The sequence below is a fragment of the Cebus imitator genome, unplaced genomic scaffold (genome assembly GCF_001604975.1).
Source record: "Cebus imitator isolate Cc_AM_T3 unplaced genomic scaffold, Cebus_imitator-1.0 Scaffold99, whole genome shotgun sequence".
In the NCBI taxonomy this organism is placed as follows: Eukaryota; Metazoa; Chordata; class Mammalia; order Primates; family Cebidae; genus Cebus; species Cebus imitator.
Genome location: NW_016107414.1, coordinates 329,489 through 352,472, shown reverse-complemented (window position 1 = coordinate 352,472; position 22,984 = coordinate 329,489). Strand labels below are relative to the sequence as shown.

General features: G+C 42.5%; 1 protein-coding gene across 2 annotated transcripts in view; it reads left to right on the top strand.

Annotated features, from left to right (window-relative positions):
* Window positions 1-22,371, top strand: part of VAPB (VAMP associated protein B and C) — a 58,039-nt gene extending 35,668 nt beyond the window's left edge. The window contains exons 3-6 of one of the 2 annotated variants that reach the window (XM_017536554.2): window positions 6,548-6,651; window positions 10,840-10,920; window positions 12,789-12,962; window positions 15,813-22,371. In XM_017536554.2, the coding sequence (XP_017392043.1) occupies window positions 6,548-6,651; window positions 10,840-10,920; window positions 12,789-12,962; window positions 15,813-15,971 (518 nt within the window). In that variant the 3' untranslated portion in view covers window positions 15,972-22,371. The remainder of the gene's footprint in view (window positions 1-6,547; window positions 6,652-10,839; window positions 10,921-12,788; window positions 12,963-15,812) is intronic. The other variant, XM_037741352.1, reaches the window with a different exon arrangement.
* Window positions 22,372-22,984: the final 613 nt, after the last annotated feature.

The following is a 22,984-nucleotide window of genomic DNA, read 5'->3' as shown; positions in this document are numbered from 1 at the left end:
CAGGGCTGACATGGTAAGAGGAGACTTTGATGATGACAAGGGAACATCGCTGGGTATAAGGACATAGGGGCATGATGTGTGGCCTGAGTGATGTGCATGGCTGTTGGAGCAGAAGGGAGGCCTGCCAATAAGAGATACCAAGAAATCCAAGAAGGGCCAGATTGTGAAAAGCTGAACTGATTGCCTTTTACATGGGAAACGGTTACTCTTATAGGAGGTTTTTGATCTGAGGAATTAACGTTATACAAGTAGGGTGTTAGGGTAAGATTAAATTTGTGGAATTTGTAGGGGCTAGGCAGGGTAATTTGTTGGGAAAGAAACTAGAAGAAACATGGAAAAATCTCTTAGTTGGGAGAAATCTGGAAGGATTCGAGGGGCCTGAGCTGAGATTTTGGGCAAGTAAAATGTAGAGAGATTTTGAAGATAAGATTCTGAGATTTAAAAAAAAGTTAAGCATGTGCCATAGTGCTTGTTAGACTTTATTTGCTCTGTAACCATTATGATGCAGATGAAAATGATCTGTGATTTGCTTGGGTTCTCAGAAGCAGCATTTATGCTACATTTAATTAAGTCATTTCTCCAAGTGGGGTGTGTGTGTGTTGTAAGTAGCCTATTTTCTGTGTTTTTTCTCTATTGAGGAAACTCTGATTTTATTGATCCAATGTTTTATGACCCCAAAGGCCCTTTCTCAACAGGATCCCAGTTTGCAATCTGTGATACACCAGGCATTGTGTAACAAAGTGTTAATGTGGATGAGTAGTGACCTGGCTTCCAGGCTGTCTCCTGGTAACAGGCTTCTTTTTAATGTAGTATCAGCAGATACATTTTAAAAGTAGGATAGATGGTTCATTTAAGAGGGCTTTATCATCAGTGTCTCTGGTATTCAAGTGAAATAAATTAATGGGAAGCTCTTTTATAGCCATGGAAAAAAGTACATAATTTCTGTCACAATTTGCATGTATGGAGCTGAAAGAACAAAAGATTATCAACATTTATTCTGTCATGTTCTCATAAAGTTCCCACTAACAGGATAGAGCGAATTGAATTTTACGTGAGATGTCAGTAGCTGAGAAACGCAAACTTTTTGATGTGAGTTAGGGGCCATGTTAAACAGGGTGTGGATACCGAGATACTCCAGGAGTTTATGAAAGTTTCACAGTCAGGGTGGCCCAGATCCTCACTGTGGCTCACTGATGTGGGAGCCCACAAGCCAAGGAGAACTGGTGGTGGCAAACACCCCCACTTGCTGTTCTAGGCTGGTAGAAATCTAGAAGTGAGTCTGTGGGGCCTGAGCTGAGATTGTAGGAGTGTAAAATGTGGAGAGATTTCTTTTCAAAGATGAGATTCTGAGATTTAAAAAAATGAATCATATGGCATGGTGCTTGTTAAACTTTTTTTTTTTTTTGAGACGGAGTTTGACTCATGTTACCCAGGCTGGAGTACAATGGCGCGATCTCGGCTCACCGCAACCTCCGCCTCCTGGGTTCAGGCAATTCTCCTGCCTCAGCCTCCTGAGTAGCTGGGATTACAGGCATGCACTACCATGCCCAGCTAATTTTTTGTATTTTTAGTAGAGACGGGGTTTCACCATGTTGACCAGGATGGTCTCGATCTCTTGACCTCGTGATCCACCCGCCTCGGCCTCCCAAAGTGCTGGGATTACAGGCTTGAGCCACTGCGCCCAGCCTTAAACTTTTTTTTCAAAGTGGAGAAACTTTTATCAGATCAAAACCCCCCATAAGTACCTACCTTATACGCAGAACTTCCTGAAAATTGACATGCCAATCGGGCACAGTTTTTACTCCCAATTGAAAAGTTTCCACTCAGCAGTGCATTTAGGCACCTGTGTATAGATCTCCTGAGTCCTCTGCATTTTCAGAAGGGCTGTAGGACCTGCTACCTCAGACTGTCGCCGGGGCTTCCTTAAAGTGATTGCTTACACCCACTGGCTTGTATGGTTGTGTGTCTATTAATGTCTTCTCCCCTGCCCGTGAAATGGTCCTTCCATGTCTACACTGTGATGACTTGGTAGGTAAGCTGTTCTAGGCCTGGAGTTGTGCTGGTGACATCTATAAGGTCTGCAGTAAGGAGGCAGTGTATCTCAGTGCCCTTCTGTGGAGGGAGAGCAAGCAGTTGCAAAGGCATTTGATTAGAAGAGCACAGGGAACGTCCAGCCCTTCTGTAAGGGTTGTGTGTGCATGCGAGTGTGCTTCTGTTTTCACCTGAGGGTCAGGTATGTCCTGAAAACTCAAGACCTGGTTTGTGTAAATCTTTCTTTTTTTAAACTGCAGATTATCCCAAGAGGAGTACTTGACAGAGCCACTAGTGTATTATTACTTAACTACATTGACTTATTTCTCACTTAGGCTGAAGTGTAGTGGCAAGATCATGCTACTATAGCTGGGATTACAGGTGCCTGCTACCATGCCCAGCTAATTTTTATATTTTCAGTAGAGACAGGGTTTTGCCTGTTGGCCAGGCTGGTCTCAAACTCCTGACCTCAGGTAATCCGCCTGCCGTGGCCTCCTAGAGTGCTGGAATTACAGGCATGAGCCACCATGCCTGGCCTGCAAATTTCATTTTTCTTTTTTCTTTTTGTTTTGAGTCAGAGTCTTGCTCTGTTGCCCACGCGGGAGTGCAGTGGCACAATCTTGGCTCACTGCAACCTCTGCCTCCCAGATTTAAGCAATTCTCCTGCTTCAGCCACCTAAGTAGCTGGGATTACAGGCATGCACCACTGTGCCCGGGTAATTTTTGTATTTTTAGTAGAGAAAGGGTTTCATTATGTTGAAGAGTCTGGTCTCAAACTCTTGACCTCAGGTGATCCACCCACCTCAGCCTCCTAGAGTGCTGGGATTACAGGCTTGAGCCACTGCGCCCTACCGCTAATTTCATTAATGTCTGTTTCTATAGAAGACAGGCTGGATTCTCATGTCTGCTTTTGCATTCAGTCTGTTAGGATATGTTCTTTTGGTGAATGCATATGAAGAAAAACTGCTTTCACCACAGATACATAGTTGGAAAAGGGAAGAGTATGTTTAATTGCTTTTTCAGATAAATCTGAATATTCTTCTTTGATACTACACCAAAACTTGACAAGTGTTACTCTCTTCAATGTTATTAGTATGATGTGGAATCTGAAGCCATGTCTGTGACTTTTTGAACATTGTTTCACTAAAACACATCAGTCTTCTTTGTACTTTGAATGGATTTTGTGATACCATGCATGGGTTATTTGGAAACCATGTTGCAGAGCTTCCAAATGTTGACATATTGCATCATATAATAACAACAACAACAAAAAAAATCACATTCATTTCTCTTCCTGGTGATCTCAATGGAAAAGTCTGTATTTGCAAAACCATGAAGGTCTTCTTGGCAGATAAAAGTTTTCCACAAATACAATGTTTGCCTGAAAGCCTGTGTTTTATCATTGGCAATAACTACTGTAAATTGTTTTTCTCTAGAGTCAAAGCCAGGTTGAACCCTGGCATTCTTGTTTAATATGCTGGCCGTGGGACCCAGGTGAGCCCACTTAGCACCTTTCTAAGTCCTTATCTTTTTTTTTTTATAAAAAGAAAGTGATCTTGCTCTCTCACCCAGGCTGGAGTACAATGGCGCTATTATAGCTCTCTGCAGCCCCCATCTCCCAGGCCCAGGCAGTCCTTCCACCTCAGTCTCAGCCTTCCAAGTAGCCGTGACTACAGGCTACTATGCCCAGCTAATATTTTGGGGGTAGGAGATGGGGTCTTGCTTTGTTGCCCAGGTTGGTCTTGAACTCAAGTGATCCTCCTGCCCTGACCTCCCAACGTGCTGGGATTACAGGTGTGAGCCACCATACCTGACAGTCCTTGTCTTTTTATCTAGAAAAAGGAGGCATGTACTGCATTGATGAATTGTTGTATTAAGTGGGAGAACTAAGGAGAATTTGCCTTCGATGGCACCTGTTACACAGTAGGCACAAGTAAAGGTTCTTTTCCTTTCTTTCCTTCTTGGGGCATCATGAAAGTATTGGGGATGAAGAAGCTGAGGGGTGGTGGAGAAATAGAAAGGAAGGGCCTCTTTTCCCTTGGGGCCTCCTTAGAACGCAGGCAGAGCTCTGGACACGGTGCTCTTGGCTGCACGTTTTTACCCCCACTGCCTCTAGGAAGGTGACAAATGGGAAGGGGCAGGTAGAGCTTCCTGGGGCTGTTTTTGGGGGTGTGTTCTCTTCTCGGGACCCATTATATTATTTTCATCTTTCATCTAAATAGCTTCTCTAAAGATTAGCATTTTCCTTGGACTGTTGTCATATGAGCGTGACAGGGCTCTTTACAAATAAACCTTGTTCCTCCTCACGGCTCTCCAGAGTGGTGGACATGGGGGTGGTGCAACAACTGTTCACAGCTTGGAGAACAGAGACTCAAGGGTGAGGCAGTGTTTAGTACTAGACCTGTGCCCTGCCAGAAATCTAAAAGTAGTTCAGGTGAAAGTTCTCTTCTTTCCTAAACTGAAAAATACCAAAACATGATTTTGTCACAGCCAAACAAGACCTGAAATTCTTCAAACTGAATTCACTGTAATTACAGAAAGTGAACATTAATCTACCAGTGTGTCCCAGCTCCAGAGAAGGTTGACAGTCCCTGTCCAGGAAAGTGCACAGAGTGTGTGAAGACATTGGCTCTTGGGGGCGGGAAAAAAAAAAAACACATTGGGAATTTCACTTTCAGAGAAGCATTGACCTGCCAGTCTGGTCATTTGTCCCTGAGGTTAAGTGTCATGCCCAGGTAGGTAAATGTTCCAGGTCTGTCTATAGGAAAGTTCAGCTCTTGCCAGCTCAGTGATGCCAGAGAAAGAGTTATGTTGATAAAAGATTTACTCTCTGACAGTTAACTGAATTTTGTCCTGTAAAAGTCTCCCAGCAAGGCTTCCTGTAGCTCAGGGCACAGGAAGCCTTGTGGGCAGTGAAGCTGTCTGGGTGACTAGGGACACCAGGACATTTAAATCCAATGCTTGGTTAGGTTTCAGTGGACTTTCTCTGTTCCATGATGGAAAGTGCCCCTGCATCCCTAAGATGGATGGGTAAAGTTGGTATTTCTATCCTCTGTCTTGAATGGTTCCATTAGCTTTGTCCTGGGGCCTGGGTGCCAGATATAAATCCAGCTCATGTTGGAGTGACTAGTGTGGTGAAAGGGATGCTCGACTGTACTTGGAATCATCATGTGTTGGCTCTTTGTCCCAGTGTTGCTGCTTCCTAACATTGTGACTTTGAAGGAGCCACTTCACTTTATGGAGTCCCAGATTCTTCATTTGTAGACCAGGGCTACCCTGCTCTCTATCTGCTGCTGGCTGTGGTTGACTGTGTGGCTCTAGACGAAGTACCTGGGAAGCCCTAAGTGGGAGTTTCAAGGGAAGAGAATGCTGATGAGGGCCCAGCAGAAAGGTGGTGGAAGCCCTGTGGTGAGAAGTGTAAGACTTGTACTGTCAGAGGACAAGGCACCAGTGCTTTGTGGTGGCTTTGAGCGTAGGCTCTCCATACCAACTGCCTGGGTTTGGGTCTGCACTCCACGTAGATGTGACCTTGGGCAGTTTCATCTCTCTGTGCTCATTCTTTTCATCTGAAAAATAGACACCAGAATAACCCCTCTCCCCCTGCAATAGTACCTACTTTTTAAGAATTAAATGAGATCATGGTAGATCTAAAGGACAGAGCCTAGTTTCTGGCACATGGAAACACTCAGTCCATGCCCACTGTTGTGGTCAAGGCCACAGTAGGCTTTCCCTGCATGTGAAGTTATTTCAGGGAACTTAACTAGATGTGTGGGTTAGCCAAAGCCTTGTAGCAAAGTAACATATTTTAAAGCAGCCATCATTTGATAGTAGGCCCAGCTCTACTCTACGAAGTAGGCTGAAGGGAGTCAGTCAGCATAGGAAGGCACCTTCCTCCCTGCTTTGGGTGTGACTCATCCACAGGATCCTCTGCGTGAGATTTCTCTAGGTTTTTAGGGAAAAAGCGGGAGTGTAAGCTGTCTTCCCTGCTCTGTGAGTGTCCTGGTTGTAAAAGTTTTCTAGCATTCTATTGGCAAAATTGTATTTCAAGGATTACCTTGATTAGCTGTATGAGAAATAAGTTGGAAAGAAGCTAAAACATTTCCTTAAATGTTCTTAAACATCTTAGATTATTCTATCTAATTCCCAAAAAGATCATTTGGATATGTTTTCTTGAGCAAAACAGGCAAAAGTGTTTCTACCCAGGTTCCCGATTCTATAAGGCTTATAGCAGACATTTATGGTAGGCTTGCGGTAGTGAAAGGTCCCTGGACTAAGAATCAGAAGACCAGGTCCTCAACTTACTCCCAGCTCTGTCATGCCCTGATTTTGTGGTTCTTAGGTTGGTGACCTGCAGAATGGAGATGTTAGTCGTCCTTGCTCACTTCACCAGGGGCGTCCATCCTAAGAGATAAGAGAATGCTGATAAATTGCTTTACACCAAAGTACGAGTATTAGCATAACAAATGGCACTGACAACCAAGCTCTGACCCTCCTAATGAAATATTTTCTTTCTCAGTGATGTTACAGCCTTTCGATTATGATCCCAATGAGAAAAGTAAACACAAGTTTATGGTTCAGTCTATGTTTGCTCCAACTGACACTTCAGATATGGAAGCAGTAGTAAGTACTGAATGCTTCTTATTTTTTTCAGTAATAATAATTTTAAAAACCAAATAGATATGGAATTGTGGGTGCATGCATTTCAAAATATGTCAAAATTGTTTAAAAGGGAATAGTTTTTTTAAGGAGGTTTGTACCTTGTCTGCTTTCTGGTTTTTCTAAAACGTTGAGGAATAATTTTAACATTTTATGTGACTTTCTAGAAGGCTGTTCTTTTCTGACTTCTCTGAGCTCAGTATGCTTCATCAGCTCCTTGCATTGGTGGATGGTGTCTTGAATGGTTAGGGATTGTCTTCTTTTACCTCCCCTTTCTGCCCTGACAGAAAAGGATAATTTTCATTGTGCTGCCTGTTTCTTACCTTGTCTTCTCATGCCTCACAAACTCAGAGCCATGTGAGAGTGTCAAAATGCTGAATGTTCTCACCTGTTTAGACTGTGTTTGTGTGTGCGGAAGGGGGGGGTGTTATAGTAAGTATTATTATTTGTTTTCCCCCCTGCTTTTAAATATATGTTTAACTTTAATTTTGGTAAAATTAAGATGACTTTATTTTTGTAAATGAAATAAATATTAGTGATGGTTCTGGGAAAAATAAGAGAATATAATGGACATTCCCCCCAAAGTGAGCTTTTTATACATTTTAATAAATCCATAGGCATTCTGGGGCTGGGAGTTGAATAGAAATCTCCAAATGTTACAACCCACAGCCCCAGCAGGGACAGATGCGCTTGTCCTTGCAGTTCAGGAAAGCAGGATAGGGTTGCCTCATACCACTTGCATTGCTTTCCAGCTTTGGCCAGCCCAGAAGAGAGCCCCGAGTCATCCAAGGCAGGTCTGCCCACCTGAGTCAGGGGTTCCTCACACCATACTGCAATTCTCCTCTGTCTGAGTTTCATACCAAGGGCAGCTCAAGCCACACCCACCCCATGCCCTGTATCGCCACATAGCCTTTTATTTTAGTTCTTAAAAAAGACCTCCACTTATGTTTCACTTGTAGGCCAGACATTTTTGAGTTATAGAGAGGTCAATGATAATAGGTTGTCTTCTTTTCATAAGAACAGTTCTTATGAAAACATTCTCTTTGATTTTCTGCAACATGATGTATTACTTTCTGTTAATTTGTGTGAGCAAGGAAACATGGCAGATAGAAAATACGGAAGATCCAAGGGTGTGTTCTATTTGGCTTTTGCTGCATGGCCTAGTGAAAAGAGCATGGGCTTGCGTGTTTTGGAGCTGAGTCCTTCCTTTTACTAACGTTGTGGCTGGGAGCAGGTTTTATTAACTCTGTCGAGGTTTTGGTCGTTTGTAAAATAGGGATAAAAATGCAGCTCACATAGTGGTGAGTGTGAAGTGTGCCTTGTGTAAGTGCCTGGTCGGTCCAGTGTCTTACACTTGCCTATCAGAGTGTAGTAGGCCAGGCATCACATATCCAGTAAAGGGTCGTTTTAGTTCCTTATATGATGATTTTTATAACAGTTTAATTTTTTTTAATATATAAAATGTACAATGTGGGAAATTTTCAAAATATACAAATGAAAAAAATTTAAAGTTACCCATAGTTCTTTTCTACTATGTCTAACCATTGTTAATGAGAACTTTGTGCTTTTTCTGCCTTTATTTTATTTTAGACAGGGTCTTACTGTGTCACCCAGGCTGCAATGCAGTGGAGTGATCTTGGCCCACTGTAGCCTCCACCTCCTGGGCTCAAGCGATCCTCCCACCTCATTCTCCCAAGTAGCTGGGACCACAGGAGCACACCACCATGCCTGGTTAATTTATCTGTGTTTTTTGTAGAGACAGGTTTTTTCCATGTTGCCCAGGCTGGTCTCAAACTCCTGGACTGAAGCGATCTGCCCACCTCAGCCTCCCAAAGTGCTAGGATTACAGGCATGAGCCACTGCCCCTGGTCTGCTTTTTCTTTATTTTAAAATATTTTTCTTTTTATTGTGATATACAGAAAGTTGAAAAAATAGCATGGTGACCACTCATATAACTTTTACCTAGATTTGTCATTTGTTAACATGTTTGTTTCCTTTCTGTCAAAAACTTTTTTATTTGCTTAAGATGCAGATTTTATGACACTTTACCTTAAATACTCCAGAGCAAGGATAGTCTCTTATATAGCCATGGTACTATTAATCATAACTGAAAAAATTAACTTTAATTCCGTATTATTATGTAATAAATTCAGTCATTATTTTCCAATTGTTCTAAAAATGGCCTTTAGTAGAGAGCCCAAACCTTTTTGTTTTTCAAATTTTGAGCTTTTTTTTTTTAAAGACAAGGTCTTGCTGTGTCACCCAGGCTGAAGTGCAGTGGCACCATCATGGTTCGACCTCCGGGCCTCAAGTGATCCTTTCACCTCAGCTGTTTGAGTAACTAGAACTACAAGCATGCTACCATGCCAGCTAATTTTTAATTTTTTGTAGAGTCAGGATCTCCCTGTTTGCCCAGGCTGGTTTTGAACTCCTGGGCTCAAGTGATCCCCCTGCTGCTGCCTCCCAAAGTGCTGGGATTATAGGTGTGAGCCACTGCACTCTGCCCAAACTTTGAACTTTTTTTTTTTGGAGTCCAGGCCAGTTGACTTACAGAATGTCCTGTATTCTGGATTTGTTTATTTCTTTATGATTAAATTAAAGTTAAATGTGTTTTGGCAAGAATATTCCATAGTTAATACTTCATAGTTGGTATTTCATACCACGTTGTCCTGCTGTTGGTGATGCTGTTTGATCACTTTGTTAAGATGGCAACTGCCAGCTCTCTCCACTGTCATAGCACAAAGCACATTTGCCCCTGTGGTTAATAGGTAATCTGTGATACCCTTGAATCATCTGACTCTGAGACCACATGAATATCCTGTTTGCCAGCAGTCTTTCTCCTGGTGGCTTTAGCATTCAGTGATGATCTTTACCTGATGTTCTTTTGACACATGTGCATAGGCATACATGTACAGATGTGTGTGTGCAGAGGAGCAGACTTCAGTATTCTTTTCAGTTTCTTCACTTAATATTTTGGACATTTCCTCCATCTAACTGAATGCTCTTCTGCATCATTTGAGTCGCAGCATGCTATTGCATTTAGCGGATCTGCCATAATTTTTGTGGCAATTCCCTATTGTCAGATGTATAGATCATTCCCTACTTTTGGTTTTTAGTACCTGTGTTGCACTAGCTGCCTCTTGCATAGTTTTGGGAAGGGTTGGAGGCACAGAGGGTGGGAGTTGCCTTCTTTTTCTATATTATAACCTTGCTGCTATGCTGGTCTATAATCCTAGAGTACCCTGAAATTCCCATCCTCTGCTGCCAAGAGGAGAAGTAATCAGGAGCACATCCTCTTAGAACATGGGATTTAGCTAGGACGATGCTCTCACTACAGCCTGGAGAGATGGAGACACTGCCACAGTGTCAGAGGAGGGATTTGGTAATGATTGCTTTCCGTTGGAGGTTGGCAGAGTGGTTCTAAAACCACTCCCAGATAGTATGTGCTTACACTTTCTAAGAAGGATATGCATTTAAATTTAATTTATTATTTTTGAGACAGAGTCTCTCAATGTTGTCTGGGCTGGAGTACAGTGGTGTGATCATGGCTCACTGCAGCCTCTGCCTCCTGGGCCCAAGCGAGCCTCCTACCTCAGCCACCTGAGTAGCTGGGACCACAGGCATGTGCCACCATGCTCAGCTAATGTTTCAATTTTTTTGTAGAGACAGCATCTCCCTGCGTTGCCCAGACTGGTCTTAAACTGCTGGGCTCAATCAGTCCTCAGTCTTCCCACCTCAGCCTCTCAGAGTGCTGGGATTAGAGGCGTAAGCCACCATGCCCAGTCTAAAATAAGTTTTATTTTCATAAGGAGAACCAAGGTTACCTCTGGTCAGCCAGACATTATTTAGAGGATTCCTTTTGGTTCAGTGGTGGGCCTCTCCCACAGAGTAGCAACATGGGGAGCATTGGTTGACTTTGAGGAGTCAGGCAGCACGTCTTCAGGGTTTGTGAAGTGTAATAAATATTCAAGAAGGCAAGTGTGTTTACTCTCGTCATGTTACAAATATTGGAATCTCAGCAGACTTTAGTTCTTTATTTGATATGCATTGGGGTTTTCTCATTAAGAGTATTTTTCTGAAATTGTCATAGGAAGAAAATTATTCTTCTTGCAGCTTTATAATATCTTGATTATTAAATTTAAATTGTTTTAGTGGAAGGAGGCAAAACCGGAAGACCTTATGGATTCAAAACTTAGATGTGTGTTTGAATTGCCAGCAGAGAATGATAAACCAGTAAGTATGTTTATAGTTAACAATAATTGAATGTTGCAAGCTGATACTTATTTGCATACCATCTCCTGGAAAAACCAAGATTTAAGCTGACAAATTATTTTCCTTTCTCTGATGTCTGAAGAAAAAAGTAAGCTGACGTCAACAAATAAGCGGGCCTTTAGGAAATCAGCCTTTGAAAAACTTGCAGAAAGACAACTGATTGACACAGTGTTTCCCCTTGAAAAGTGCAGCCCAACAGCCATTGCGATGTCATAAATCCCAAAGAGCTTCTGTGGCCTGGCAAAGGTATAGGTCACTGTTAAACAGTGAATGAAGTCAAACAGGGAATAATTTGCCCTTTATTATGGTGCTTGATGGACGGGTGGGAAGCTCTCAGGTTCTCTTGTTCTACAGAGTGCCCTGTCAGCCTCCCTACCCCTTTTACCCTATCTACATCTTCAGTCAAAGATTGCTTTTAGGTGAGGATTAATCTCAGCACTGTTGTCGTTTGGGGTGGATAATTCTTGATGGTGGAGGTTGCCCTGTGTACTGCAAGGTCTCTTAGTAATAGCAGTATCCCTTGCTTCTGCCCTCTGGATACGGGTAGTACTCCCAAGCTGTGACAACTAAAAATGTCTCCAGATATTACATGTGTCCTGGAGGGCAGTATCAACCCCATTGAGAATGATCCCACTCCTGTGTTGCCTACCTGGGAGAAGACAGGAGCCCCATCCTCTAGGCTGTCTGCTCATGGTCTCTTTCACGGTCCTCTCTTGTGACCAGTTGAAGAAAGGAGACTGTAACTGAAATGCTCATTTGGGCTTCCCTTCAGCATAGTCAGAAACATTTTAATTGTGATAAAAACACCAAAACTGAATACATGCAGCATATGAAACTACCCTAGAGGTTAATAGCTGGAGTTGGGAATAGCAGTGTCCCAAAATGTTCTGTTAACAGTATCCATGTTGGTCTGCAGGGATGATGTTGATTTGTGTCAGATTACCTGGTATTTTCTTTCTGCTCAGTCATTACCACTATCATAACCCTGTTTCTTTAAGTGGTCATTTTTCCCTCTTCCCAGTGTACATCCTGTCACAGCAAGGTCAGTTTGGAAGTTGTGAAACCTGTATTCTGGCCTCAGCTCTGTGATAGGTTGACTTGGTAGCCTGGGGCCTTGCCTTACAGGGCCCACTCTTCTCATCTGGAAAATGATGGGTAGAGCTAGATTCCTGGTTTTCAGTTTGCTACCCAGGTCAGTGATCCTCAGTTACTCTTTCCCTGACAAATTGCATGCTCCCATGCCCTCCCTCTACTGACTGGCTCTCATCCCAGTAAATCTCAAGAGGGGGCTCATAGCTCAGTCTTGGCAGGGGACATGAGGGGAGTATGTAGCTTCTCAAGATTGAAACACTGCAGACACTGAGCTTGTTTCACCTTAATCCCAGCTTCCAAATGCTAAGTTGGTAAAATAAATCACCCTCAGCGTAACGCTTTCCCGAGCCTCCTATCCCCACCAAGGCAGTCTTAGGGATGTTCACATCTTTATGGTGACAGTAATTTGTGGCTAATAATTCCTGAGCTTGCACAATTACAGTATGCTAATTTTTGCATGGCAGGAATTTGATAGTGCAATATACACAGCCCCTTTTCTCTTTCTTTGAAGTATTAGCTTCAGCTGAACTTCATCATTTGCCCTTATCCATAATTTCTAGAGCTCAGTTGCTTTAGATTATTAAGATACTAGATAAAGTGATCCATTTGAAAAGTAAATGTGACATTTTACAGTGTGGGTGAAATGCTACCACATTTGGTGTATGCAACTACTTTGCATAAAAAAGTCCTTTATTACATGGTTGGTGACACTTAGGCTTTCATTTATTTTTGAACAGCTTGATGTAGAAATAAATAAAATTATATCCACAACTGCATCAAAGACAGAAACACCAACAGTGTCTAAGTCTCTGAGTTCTTTGGATGACGCCGAAGTTAAGAAGGTTATGGAAGAATGTAAGAGGCTGCAAGGTGAAGTTCAGAGGCTACGGGAGGAGAACAAGCAGTTCAAGGTAATAGTTTATTTTCTGGTAATCTACAGAGAACAAGGGCGTTTTCACTAGGATCTTGCGTAAGGAAGTTGATGAACCAGTGAATATATAGATTTCTTTTTGCTTTTGGCATTTGCCTATTTTTTTCCTCCCTGGGAAGAAATTTCCATAGCTTTCATCACATTCTCAAAAGGGTCCTTGGATCTGCCTAAATTAACAGCCACTGTCCCTTGATCAGAAGTTCTCAACTGTTTAAGCCCTTGTCCCCTTTAAAAAAAAAACAACAAAAATCTCACACTCTCCATTAGTATAAATTGAAAATAAATGTTGAGAACAAAATAGCAGTTTTTATTTTGAATATGCGTTTTTAAACCCCATGCCATCCCCATTCACTTGAGTGAGAATCTCTTTTTTTTAGAGGGTAAATACTGACCTATACTCTGTTTTAATGCAGGTATAGTTCTGATTTTAGAAGACTCTAAATAGGTCTGGGCAGTCATGGCTCATCAAACTGTTGATTGGTGTCATGATGAGACTGGAGGTGGAATGCTTCACAGTGGATAGGAGGTGGGGATTATGGAAGGAAAACCTGAGCCCCTAGCTCGTTGATGAAGCAGTTGGCATTGGCAGTGGAAGGTTGAATTGTACTGAGTGGTGAAGGGAGGCAGGGGGTGCTTCTTTTGGCTTAGAGGCCTGTAGTGGTGTGGAAGTTGCTCTCATCCAATTTGAAACAGCTCTGAATCTGTGCTGGTCACAGCATGTCTTAGGCCTTTGTTTGCTAAACACCTCTAAGGCCCCTTCCAGCTTTAAAAGTATGAGTTTGTGTTAGACATGGTATTGAAGAGAACATTTCTGAACATCAGATTATAGAAATGTTTGTTGCAGCTTACATTTTTAGGCCTGTTTCCTTAATCTTGATCATGTCACCCAAGCATGTAATAGGCTTTCATTCTTAAACTACCCTACAGCCAGGTACATACAATAAATTCATATAACTTGACTTTTCCTTCTCTCTTATTCTGATGATGAGATAGATTTAGGAGAACTGAGTGTCGTCTTCCTTTGCAGTGATCTTGATTTGGCTCAATCAGTAACTTCTTTTGTGTGGAATAAATTGTGAAGCTGACACTACTTTTTGGCTAAAAATCTAAGCTATACCTAAAGCTTTTCCTCGAGTGTATTTCTCTTCAGAAACAGAGTTCTGTGCTGTTTAAAGAGATAAATAGGTAGAAATAGCTTCTATATAAACCCAATAAAATAAATGCTGTAGTTTGCCGTGCCCATTTTTTTTTTCAAGCCAGTCGAACACCACCAGTTGTTTATCATTGTGCAGTGATACTGGCTATGCCCCAAGAGCAGAATATCCTCAAAATGTTATCAGACCAATCTCGACATTAGAAGATTCTTTATCCTGCCAAACACTGCTTTTTGTTTTGTGTTGGTTTATTCTGTCATCTCTCCAACAAATTTACTGAGGGTCTAATATGTGCCTGGCACTGCGGATTCAAACACGAACAGTTCCTGCCCTTGGGGAGCTCTCTGGTGATGGGTTAGCAGGGAGAGACATAGACAGAAATGATTACAAGCCAGTGTGATAAATGTCCCACAGAGGTAGCAACAAATTGCAAGGAGAGCCGGCCCCGGGACTCACCTGCCTCAGGACCTGCTCGGTATTCAGGGGGATGGGAGAGCATGGAAGGAAATAAAAGAAAGTACAGCTGGTGCGTGGGGTTTAGGGGTGAGTAGATGAGGTGATTAGCAAGAGATCTGGCAGCCATGGTAAGTCTGGGCCAGAATAGAAATGGCCTTGATGCATGTCCCTCTTCAGGGATGTGGACGTGGCTTTGAGGGCATGGAAATGGCATCGTAGATCTAAATAGTAACTTGCAGATTCTTAGGAAAGTGCAAGGCAGTTGTGGCAGTGGAGGTGAAGGAAGAAAACATTTTTGATTTCTTGCACATCCATGTAGTTTGGGGACAAGGGGGGGTGTGGGGAATATGGTCAAGCATTTTTATATGTATGAAAAAGAATGTTGTTTCTTCAATGATAAATCTATACATTAAGTAGAAACTGTTTGAGATGAGTGTACCAAGGCCAGCCACATTTTAATATTCCAAATGTCATTTGATCCAGCAGTCTGTTTGTAACTCATCAAGTACCAGCTATGTACAGAGTACAGAGCTCTTCATTTGAAAGCTTCCAGATGTCCCACTTTTAGATTCTTTTTTTTTTTTTGGTATGGAATGTCACTGTGTTGCCCCATGCAGGCTAATTTTTGTATTTTTAGTAAAAGTGGGGTTTCATCATTTTGACCAGGCTGGTCTCGAACTCTTGAGCTCAGGTGATCTACCTGCCTCAACCTCCCAAAGTGCCCAGCTGACTTAGTAGATTCTCATGATTTGTATATTTATGTCTTTGGAAATGCCTATGATTTTAAAAATTGATGATGATTTGATCAAGGAAGCCTATTCATTAGAGGCAGGAAGGACAGAGAGGTTGGGGTTAAAGAAAAGCATCTGAAGACATGGCCATAAGGGTGGATGGGGCTGAGGCTGCAAAGGGCCTAGTTGACCCATTTAAAAGCTTTTTTCTGTAAATCATGGGAAACCAAGGAGCACCCTGCTTAGATTTGTGTTATAACTAGCAGCATCAACTGGAATGTATGAAATAAAAGAGGGGACTGTTTTCTCAGTGGCTTCAGGCTAGTCCCTTCTGCTCTGTAGCCTGCAGTTTCTCCATTTGCAAAATGAGGTTGGACCGTATCATGTCCTCCAACACTGGGCATAAACAGCCTATCCTGCTAAGCTGTACAGTTGACTCCCCTTTCTGGTGCCTTGGATTGTCTTTGAAATGTGCATTTGCTCCTGTAGGAAGAAGATGGACTGCGGATGAGGAAGACAGTGCAGAGCAACAGCCCCATTTCCGTGTTAACCCCAATTGGGAAGGAAGAAGGCCTTAGCACCCGGCTCTTGGCTCTGGTGGTTTTATTCTTTATCGTTGGTGTAATTATTGGGAAGATTGCCTTGTAGAGGTAGCATGCACAGGATGGTAAATTGGATTGATGGATCCACCATATCATGGGATTTAAATTTATCATAACCATGTGTAAAAAGAAATTAATGTATGATGACATCTCACAGGTCTTGCCTTTAAATTACCCCACCCTGCACACACATACACAAATACACGCACACAAATATAATATAACGATCTTTTAGAAAGTTAAAAATGTATAGTAAATGATTGGGGGGGAAGAATGATCTTTATTAATGACGAGGGAAACCATGAGTAATGCCACAATGGCATAGTGTAAACGTCATCTTAAACATTGGTAGGCCTTGGTACATGATGCTGGATTACCTCTCTTAAAACAAGACACTCTTCCTCGCCTGTCGGTGCTGGCCCGTGGAGAGCTGGAGCCCAGCGTGGTGGGGAGTGCGGTCAGCTCCACACAGTAGTCCCCACGTGGCCCACTCCTGCCCCAGGCTGCTTTCCGTGTCTTCAGTTCTGTCCAAGCCATCAGCTCCTTGGGACTGATGAACAGAGTCAGAAGCCCAAAGGAATTGCACTGTGGCAGCATCAGACGTACCCATCATGAGTGAGAGGCGTGTGTTGACTGATTGACCCAATGCTTTGGAAATAAATGGCAATGCTTTGTTCTCTTAAAGGGACCAAGCTAAATTTTTATTGGTTCATGTAGTGAAGTTGTACTGTTATTCCGAGATGTTTAATGCATACTTAACTTATTTAATGTATTTCATCTCATGTTTTCTTATTGTCACAAGAGTACAGTTAATGCTGCGTGCTGCCAAACTCTGGTGGGTGAACTGGTATTGCTGCTGGAGGACTGTGGGCTCCTCTGTCTCTGGAGAGCCTGGTCATGTGGAGGTGGGGTTTATTGGAATGTTGGAGAAGAGCTGCCAGGAAGTGTTTTTCTGGGTCAGTAAATAACAACTGTCATTGGGAGGGAAATTCTCAGTAGTGACAGTCAACTCTAGGTTACCTTTTTAAATGAAGAGTACTCAAGTCTTCTAGATTGTTTTTATACCACCTCTCAATCGTTACTTATACTTCCAGCACCCAGGTCCAAGTCTGATCCTGACCTCCCCTTGGGGTCCTAGCTTCGAGTCAGGGCGAATGGATCAGGCTGCAGAGAGTTAGAAGCGAGTGCACCAGCAGTTGGGGGTGGGAGCAGTGGGAGAGAGACTCTTCAGCGAATCCATCTAGTACCTAGTTGGGAGTTTGACTGTGAATTAATTTTATGCCATAAAAGACCAATCCAGTTCTGTTTGACTATGTAGTATCTTGAAAACAAAAATTATAATAAAGCCCCAAAATTAAGAGTTCTTTTGTCATTTTGTCAAATTTGCTGTGTGAGGGGAATTATGTTATTGTTTTTATTATTTTGCCATTGGAAGGTTGATTTTAAAATGAGCCCTTTCACTGAGAAATACTTATTTAATGATTTAACTATACACGTGTGTGTGTGTGTGTGTGTGTGTATTTTTTGTTTGTTTTCAACTGACAGTATGAAAAAATAAAACTGCTGAATATCTAAGCACCTGGTCACCCTTGGCCTTCCATTGCTTTGGCCTTCAGTAAAAAGTCTCTCTGCTAGGTCAGGGAACCATGCCATTGAAACTAGTGACAGGCATGCTGGGTACAGTCCCACTGTGTGCACAGGCTTGAGAGGACAGGTTCATCAGAATGAAGGCAGTCCTTAGAAGTCACATACATCGAGTCACATTGCTCCTAAGCCTGGCTCTGTCAAGTTGGGTCATGGCTCTTGAAACTGGTGAAGTGGAAGTCCACCTGGTCTGAGTAAGTAACTTCCTGTCTTCATGAAAAAAGTTCACTTTAAATCCCAGGTACTCACAGAAGTGGTGAGCAGACCTAGTTCTTACCCAGTCACCATGGATTGCGTTGAGTATGCAGACAGGAGGCCACCCCAATATGAATTCATCTCCAGCATTTTTCCCACGTGGACCCCCATGGGAGTGAAAAGACCGAGCTGTAAGACACACCTTCTGCCACCTAATTTTCCACAGGGGACTGACATTTGCTAATTGGAGGTGCTGCAGCCGGTTAAGTGTTTCTGTAACTTCCAGGCCCTCATGTCCTTGACAGGAGAGTGCTTAGATGGCCCCCAACAGTGCCTAGGTGTGCAGTACAGCCGCATTACACTAGAGCAGGGCTCTATTTATTTTTAAAGGATATGGCCGTGTGTTCTGATAAAACCTTATTCACAAAACAGCCAGGTCACAGGATTTGGCCTGAGTCTGTGACAGTTCTTGAAATGAATTATCTGGGCAACTACTCTGCTTTAGACCTTTGAACATGATTTAAGAGTTTTGTGTACATCTAGGAGAAGCTGTTCAGCTTCTCAGAGGATGTGGGTATTTTGGTTGCAGCTAATCATCCTCTGAAGTCTCTCTCCTTCTAGAGGTTAGGATGTGGTGAATGTTTGTGGGGCTTTTGACTGAATGGCAGAAGGAAACTCCTGGGAAAGAGAAGCAGGTGAGTAGTGGGAAGGTTGGTTATTTCTCAGTCATCCTGGCAGCCAAAAATGTGCCAGGAAAAGAAAGAATGTGGAGCAGGTGCGGCTCTGGAGAACTTGGGGATGCATGCATATTTAGGGTGTCTTTCCTAGAATTACATAATGAAAAAAAGAGAGGAAGGCAAAGAGAAGGTTAATACGGGGCCTGTCACAAAAGCCTTCCCTGCCCCACGAGGTTAAGAGTCAGATAATCAGGATGAAACATGGAAAGAGCGAGGCTGGGTAAGGTGCCACCGGGCAGTGTGCATGGGGGAGCTGCAGCCAGCCTGCCCTCCACTCTGCTCCCGCAGTTACGGGCTCCACGGCACCTCAGAGAGGATGGCCCTGGCTTCAGAAATTCCAGCCATAGTGCTCACAAATACAGAAGAGACGGAAGCAGTGACAGAATCCTGAAAGTTTTTATTGATTGAATTTTTAAATTGATAATTTAAGCTTCCTTGGCATGATACAAAATACCTCTTAAAGGCAGCAGGCTGTATTATTTGTAGGTGTGAGGAACTGGCTTGAATGTTTTTCTCCTCCTAGTTTGCATGTTTTCCCTCTCTAGTCTTCTAAACTGCTGGCACCGGCAGTAATACATACTGATAAAATCAAAATTGATTTTTACCAGTGGACAGTTCATGCCTAGAGAGATGGCTTATACCTCCATAACACAGAAGGGGGAAAAATGAAGAACCTCTAGTGATCCGTGAAAACCTAAACGCTTTCAAACAAATCCCAGGAACAGAATTGCTATCAAAAGATATCAGTGCCCAGCTTGCGGGCTGTGTTGAGTCAGATAGAACTGGATGTAGTGAGAGCTCAGAGCTGAAGAGCCTTTCAAATTAATTTGAAAACAGGCTGTGTGTGTGCAAGTGAGCATGTGCAAGTGAGTGTGTGCATGCATGTGTGCATGTGTAGCATATGTGCCGTATGTCAGTAGCTTGACAGTTTTCCAATCTTGCCTATACTTTTTGCACACACAAATTTTTGTATTTGCAATCCAGAATCCATGCCAAAATACAATGCCATTTGTTATTTTCAGCTCCTTCTCTAAAGGACTGGTCCATTTCTTGTTGTAGTTTGAAAATATGTATATCCAGAGATAGCGGTCTTGGGCTTCTAAGTGTCACTTTGAACACCTGGATAACATTTAACCTGAGACCATCTCAGTGTAGAGGCAACTGCTTCCCCCTGCTGGAGATGGCATTTCGTTCAAGGGCCTCACATCGTGGCTTCCCCTGCCCCTGCTCCTGCTGTCTGGCCAGAAGGAGAACTAAACTAAACTATGGGATGAATCAAAAGTTACCACTCTGAGGAGACCTCTCTGAATTAAGCTCGGGGCCATGTTTGCTGTTGTTGAGTAGGAGTCTTCTCAGAGATGAGCGGGAATGGCATTGTATTTAGAAAGCCCCCTCCAGAGTACAGACGGGTGACTCTAGTTCATGACACACAAATCCCATAAGGCCAACACATTCTTTGGTAACATCAAGAGCAGCTTTGAGATCACGCGTGCCCTACGCAAATTGGGTCCCTCAAGTTTCTGTGACCTGATTGGATTTGGAGAAAGCCTTCTCCGCACCACCTGCCTTCCTCAGATCTGTTCTGATAGGAACCTTTTCAAGAAAGTTACTGTTGTTTCCTTACCTGTATAGAACATTTCCAATACATTCGTTCATTGAACTTAATCCTTACAACTGTGACTTGGGGTGCGGGGGTTGATGGCTCTGTTTTGCATGTGAAGAAATAAAGGCTCCAGGAGGTGAAATTGGGCAACTTTTTAGAACTAAATCAGTCACTGTAAGGCCTGCATTGCAAAGACAGCATTTCAGCTCTGAAAATCTGCTCCAGGGAACTGAGTGGATAAACCCTCCTGCCTTAGCTACTCTGCCCATCTGTACATCTTTTATGTGCCTGCCTCCCTACTTTATTCAGTTGTTTTCAAACTAAAGTAAGTAGAATTAAGACTGTAGTTCAGTTTCTTTTTCTTTTGGAAACTCAACACACTCCAGACGGTGAAAAAAAGTGCATTTTCCGTTTTCTCATTGCCTGAAGATCTCTGCCCAGTGCTCCTGGGGAGTGACTTTGGGGGCTTTAGAAAGAATATTACCATTCTGACTCGGCAAGAAGATGATGGAAGCACTTTACTTGGAGGCTTTACATAATTTGTAAATTAAATGTGAATGAGGGTAGTTCATTAAAATTGGTATTACAGAAGCGGCCTGCTGAGGTTTGAAAACAGCTGAGCTGCTGATGTCTCAGGCCTCTCCCTGAATTAGCACTGCGTTTCTCCAGGAAATCAGCCAAGGGAGCAGGTAATAGGAGCCCTGATAAGGAGCATCAGCTGAGAGGCAAGCTTGGGAGGCTGTGGGAATGGGTCTGCTGCCAGCTTCACAGACTTCCTCCAGCCTCTGAATCCCATTAGCCACATACTTAGCACATGAGGCTCAGCCACCAAGAACATTAGCTGGGGTGCAGGAGCTGACCCATACCTGTGCCGAGGGGCCCTGGCCTCCCTCCGTGCCATGTTTTTAGCAATATCTATGGCACTTAACAATAGGGGCTTTGTTTTAATTTATCTTCATTACAGAGGTATTTTGAAAAATTTAAAAGACATGAACTCACATAAGCAGTTATGCATAATAGTTAAAAGGGAAACCGATGGAGGTGGCGGATGAGAGGTTGTCTTGAATATAATTACTTGAGATCTTTTTAATGGAATTAACTTATTAGAAAATGTCTGCATCAAATCTGTAGAAAAGGAAGAAAAATGTAGCAACAAAAATGTAGCCATTATCTAACTTGCCATAAATATTTGCAATTATGATACCTTGGAATGTTGCCACGATATGGATTGCTTTGATTAAAAGATGTCAGTTGAATAAAACCGTACTGTGGGAGAATCGCTTTGTGCTGCTAGATAAATGCTGATGTTTATTTTTAAACCAGGAAACATTGATCCTGTAACAATGCCCTATTACAATTGCTTTATTACACCACCGGGCTGATGGAGATGTAATCATTTGGCTAATGGATGTGGGTGCAGGAGGATGCTTGCTTGCTGGCCTGCTCTCCCACTTGCATTCTGATGAGCCGCAGGAGCATGTCCGGGCTTCTGCAGGTGCAGCTGCTGTCAGAGCTGCATTTCTCTGATACCCAAAGCCATGTCTGACCGAAATAAAACAGGTTACTTTTTGTTTTCCTTTGGAAAATGCCAACTAAGGGAGACTAATCAGATATCTTAACACAATTTCATCCAGGCTTAGTGCTAACAAGATTGCGGGGCTTTTTAGAGTTTAAGAAGATGAGAAATTAGTGTGCATGTTTCACACGTTGACTTGCTGGCTTTTCCATGTCATGCAAAAAAGCCCTGGCTGTTTCTCTGAACTGGCTGCCTGCATTCCCGTCTTTCTTTTCTTTTTAAGAAATAAACTGAATTCAGCTGTTAATCCTCTAGTGCAGCATCCATGTTAAATTGTTTTTCCATTTCATCTTTTATGTGAATTCAAAGGTCAGAATTTATTGTCTGTAATACTGAGACTACGCACACAAGAACTGCTTTTTGCTTTTTATCATTCACTCAACTCCTTACAAATGTTTCATAAGTACCCTTTCTGTATTTGCTACTGTATGAGGTGCTGAGAAAATAGTCAATGGGAGTGACTTTTTATATTTTTCCTTCGCCTATAGCCTAAGTAAGGTGTTGCAGGCTTACACACTGAGAGAAAAATGCAAAATATATTTGGTTCTCATTTCTGTTGCTGTCGTTTCTTTTTAAAAGACTATATATAAACTGTCATTTCGAACTTCCTATAAGAAACTAAAAATGATCTATTTCAGTGTTCCCTTCACCTTTTCTCTCCTTTTTGAGTGAATAAATGGTTTCAGTAATCCATGCTGTTCTCTCCCTATTCTGCATCTTTCTACCTATGTTGAAAAAAGATTCCTGCAGTTTCTGATGTGTGCATTTATCGTCTTGGATGTATGTTAACATTTTAGGAATTGAGTGTCTTAAGAGATGTAGAATGCTTTAGTTCTCATAATTTTTCCCTTATGTATTTTTCATTGTATTTTCTGCTTTGACATGGAAGTCATTTAAAAAGTTGATGCAGGAAAGGACTCTTTACCATTGCACATTTTGGTTATCTGATACATAATAAATTCATGGCTTGGCAGCTGACATGTTGTTTCCCAGAGGGAAGGAGATGTATTTCTGCGGGGTCCAGACCAAAAGAGCCATTGATAGCATGTGTTCCCATGTTCCATATCAGCCTGATGAAGCCTGCCCTGCCAAGGCATACACTTTTGTACTAGCTGTCTCCATGTTACGTTCAATAAATTCTGTGCTCTGAATATATTTAAAGGATGCTTCAGTGTAAAATTATTTTGAATGGCTGGCTTAATTGCATTGAGATAGGCTTTGGGTTATGGATGAGAGCCCATTGCTCGACTCTCACTGCTTCATGGGAACATGAAATTGGTTTAAATTAAAATCATAGATATTTT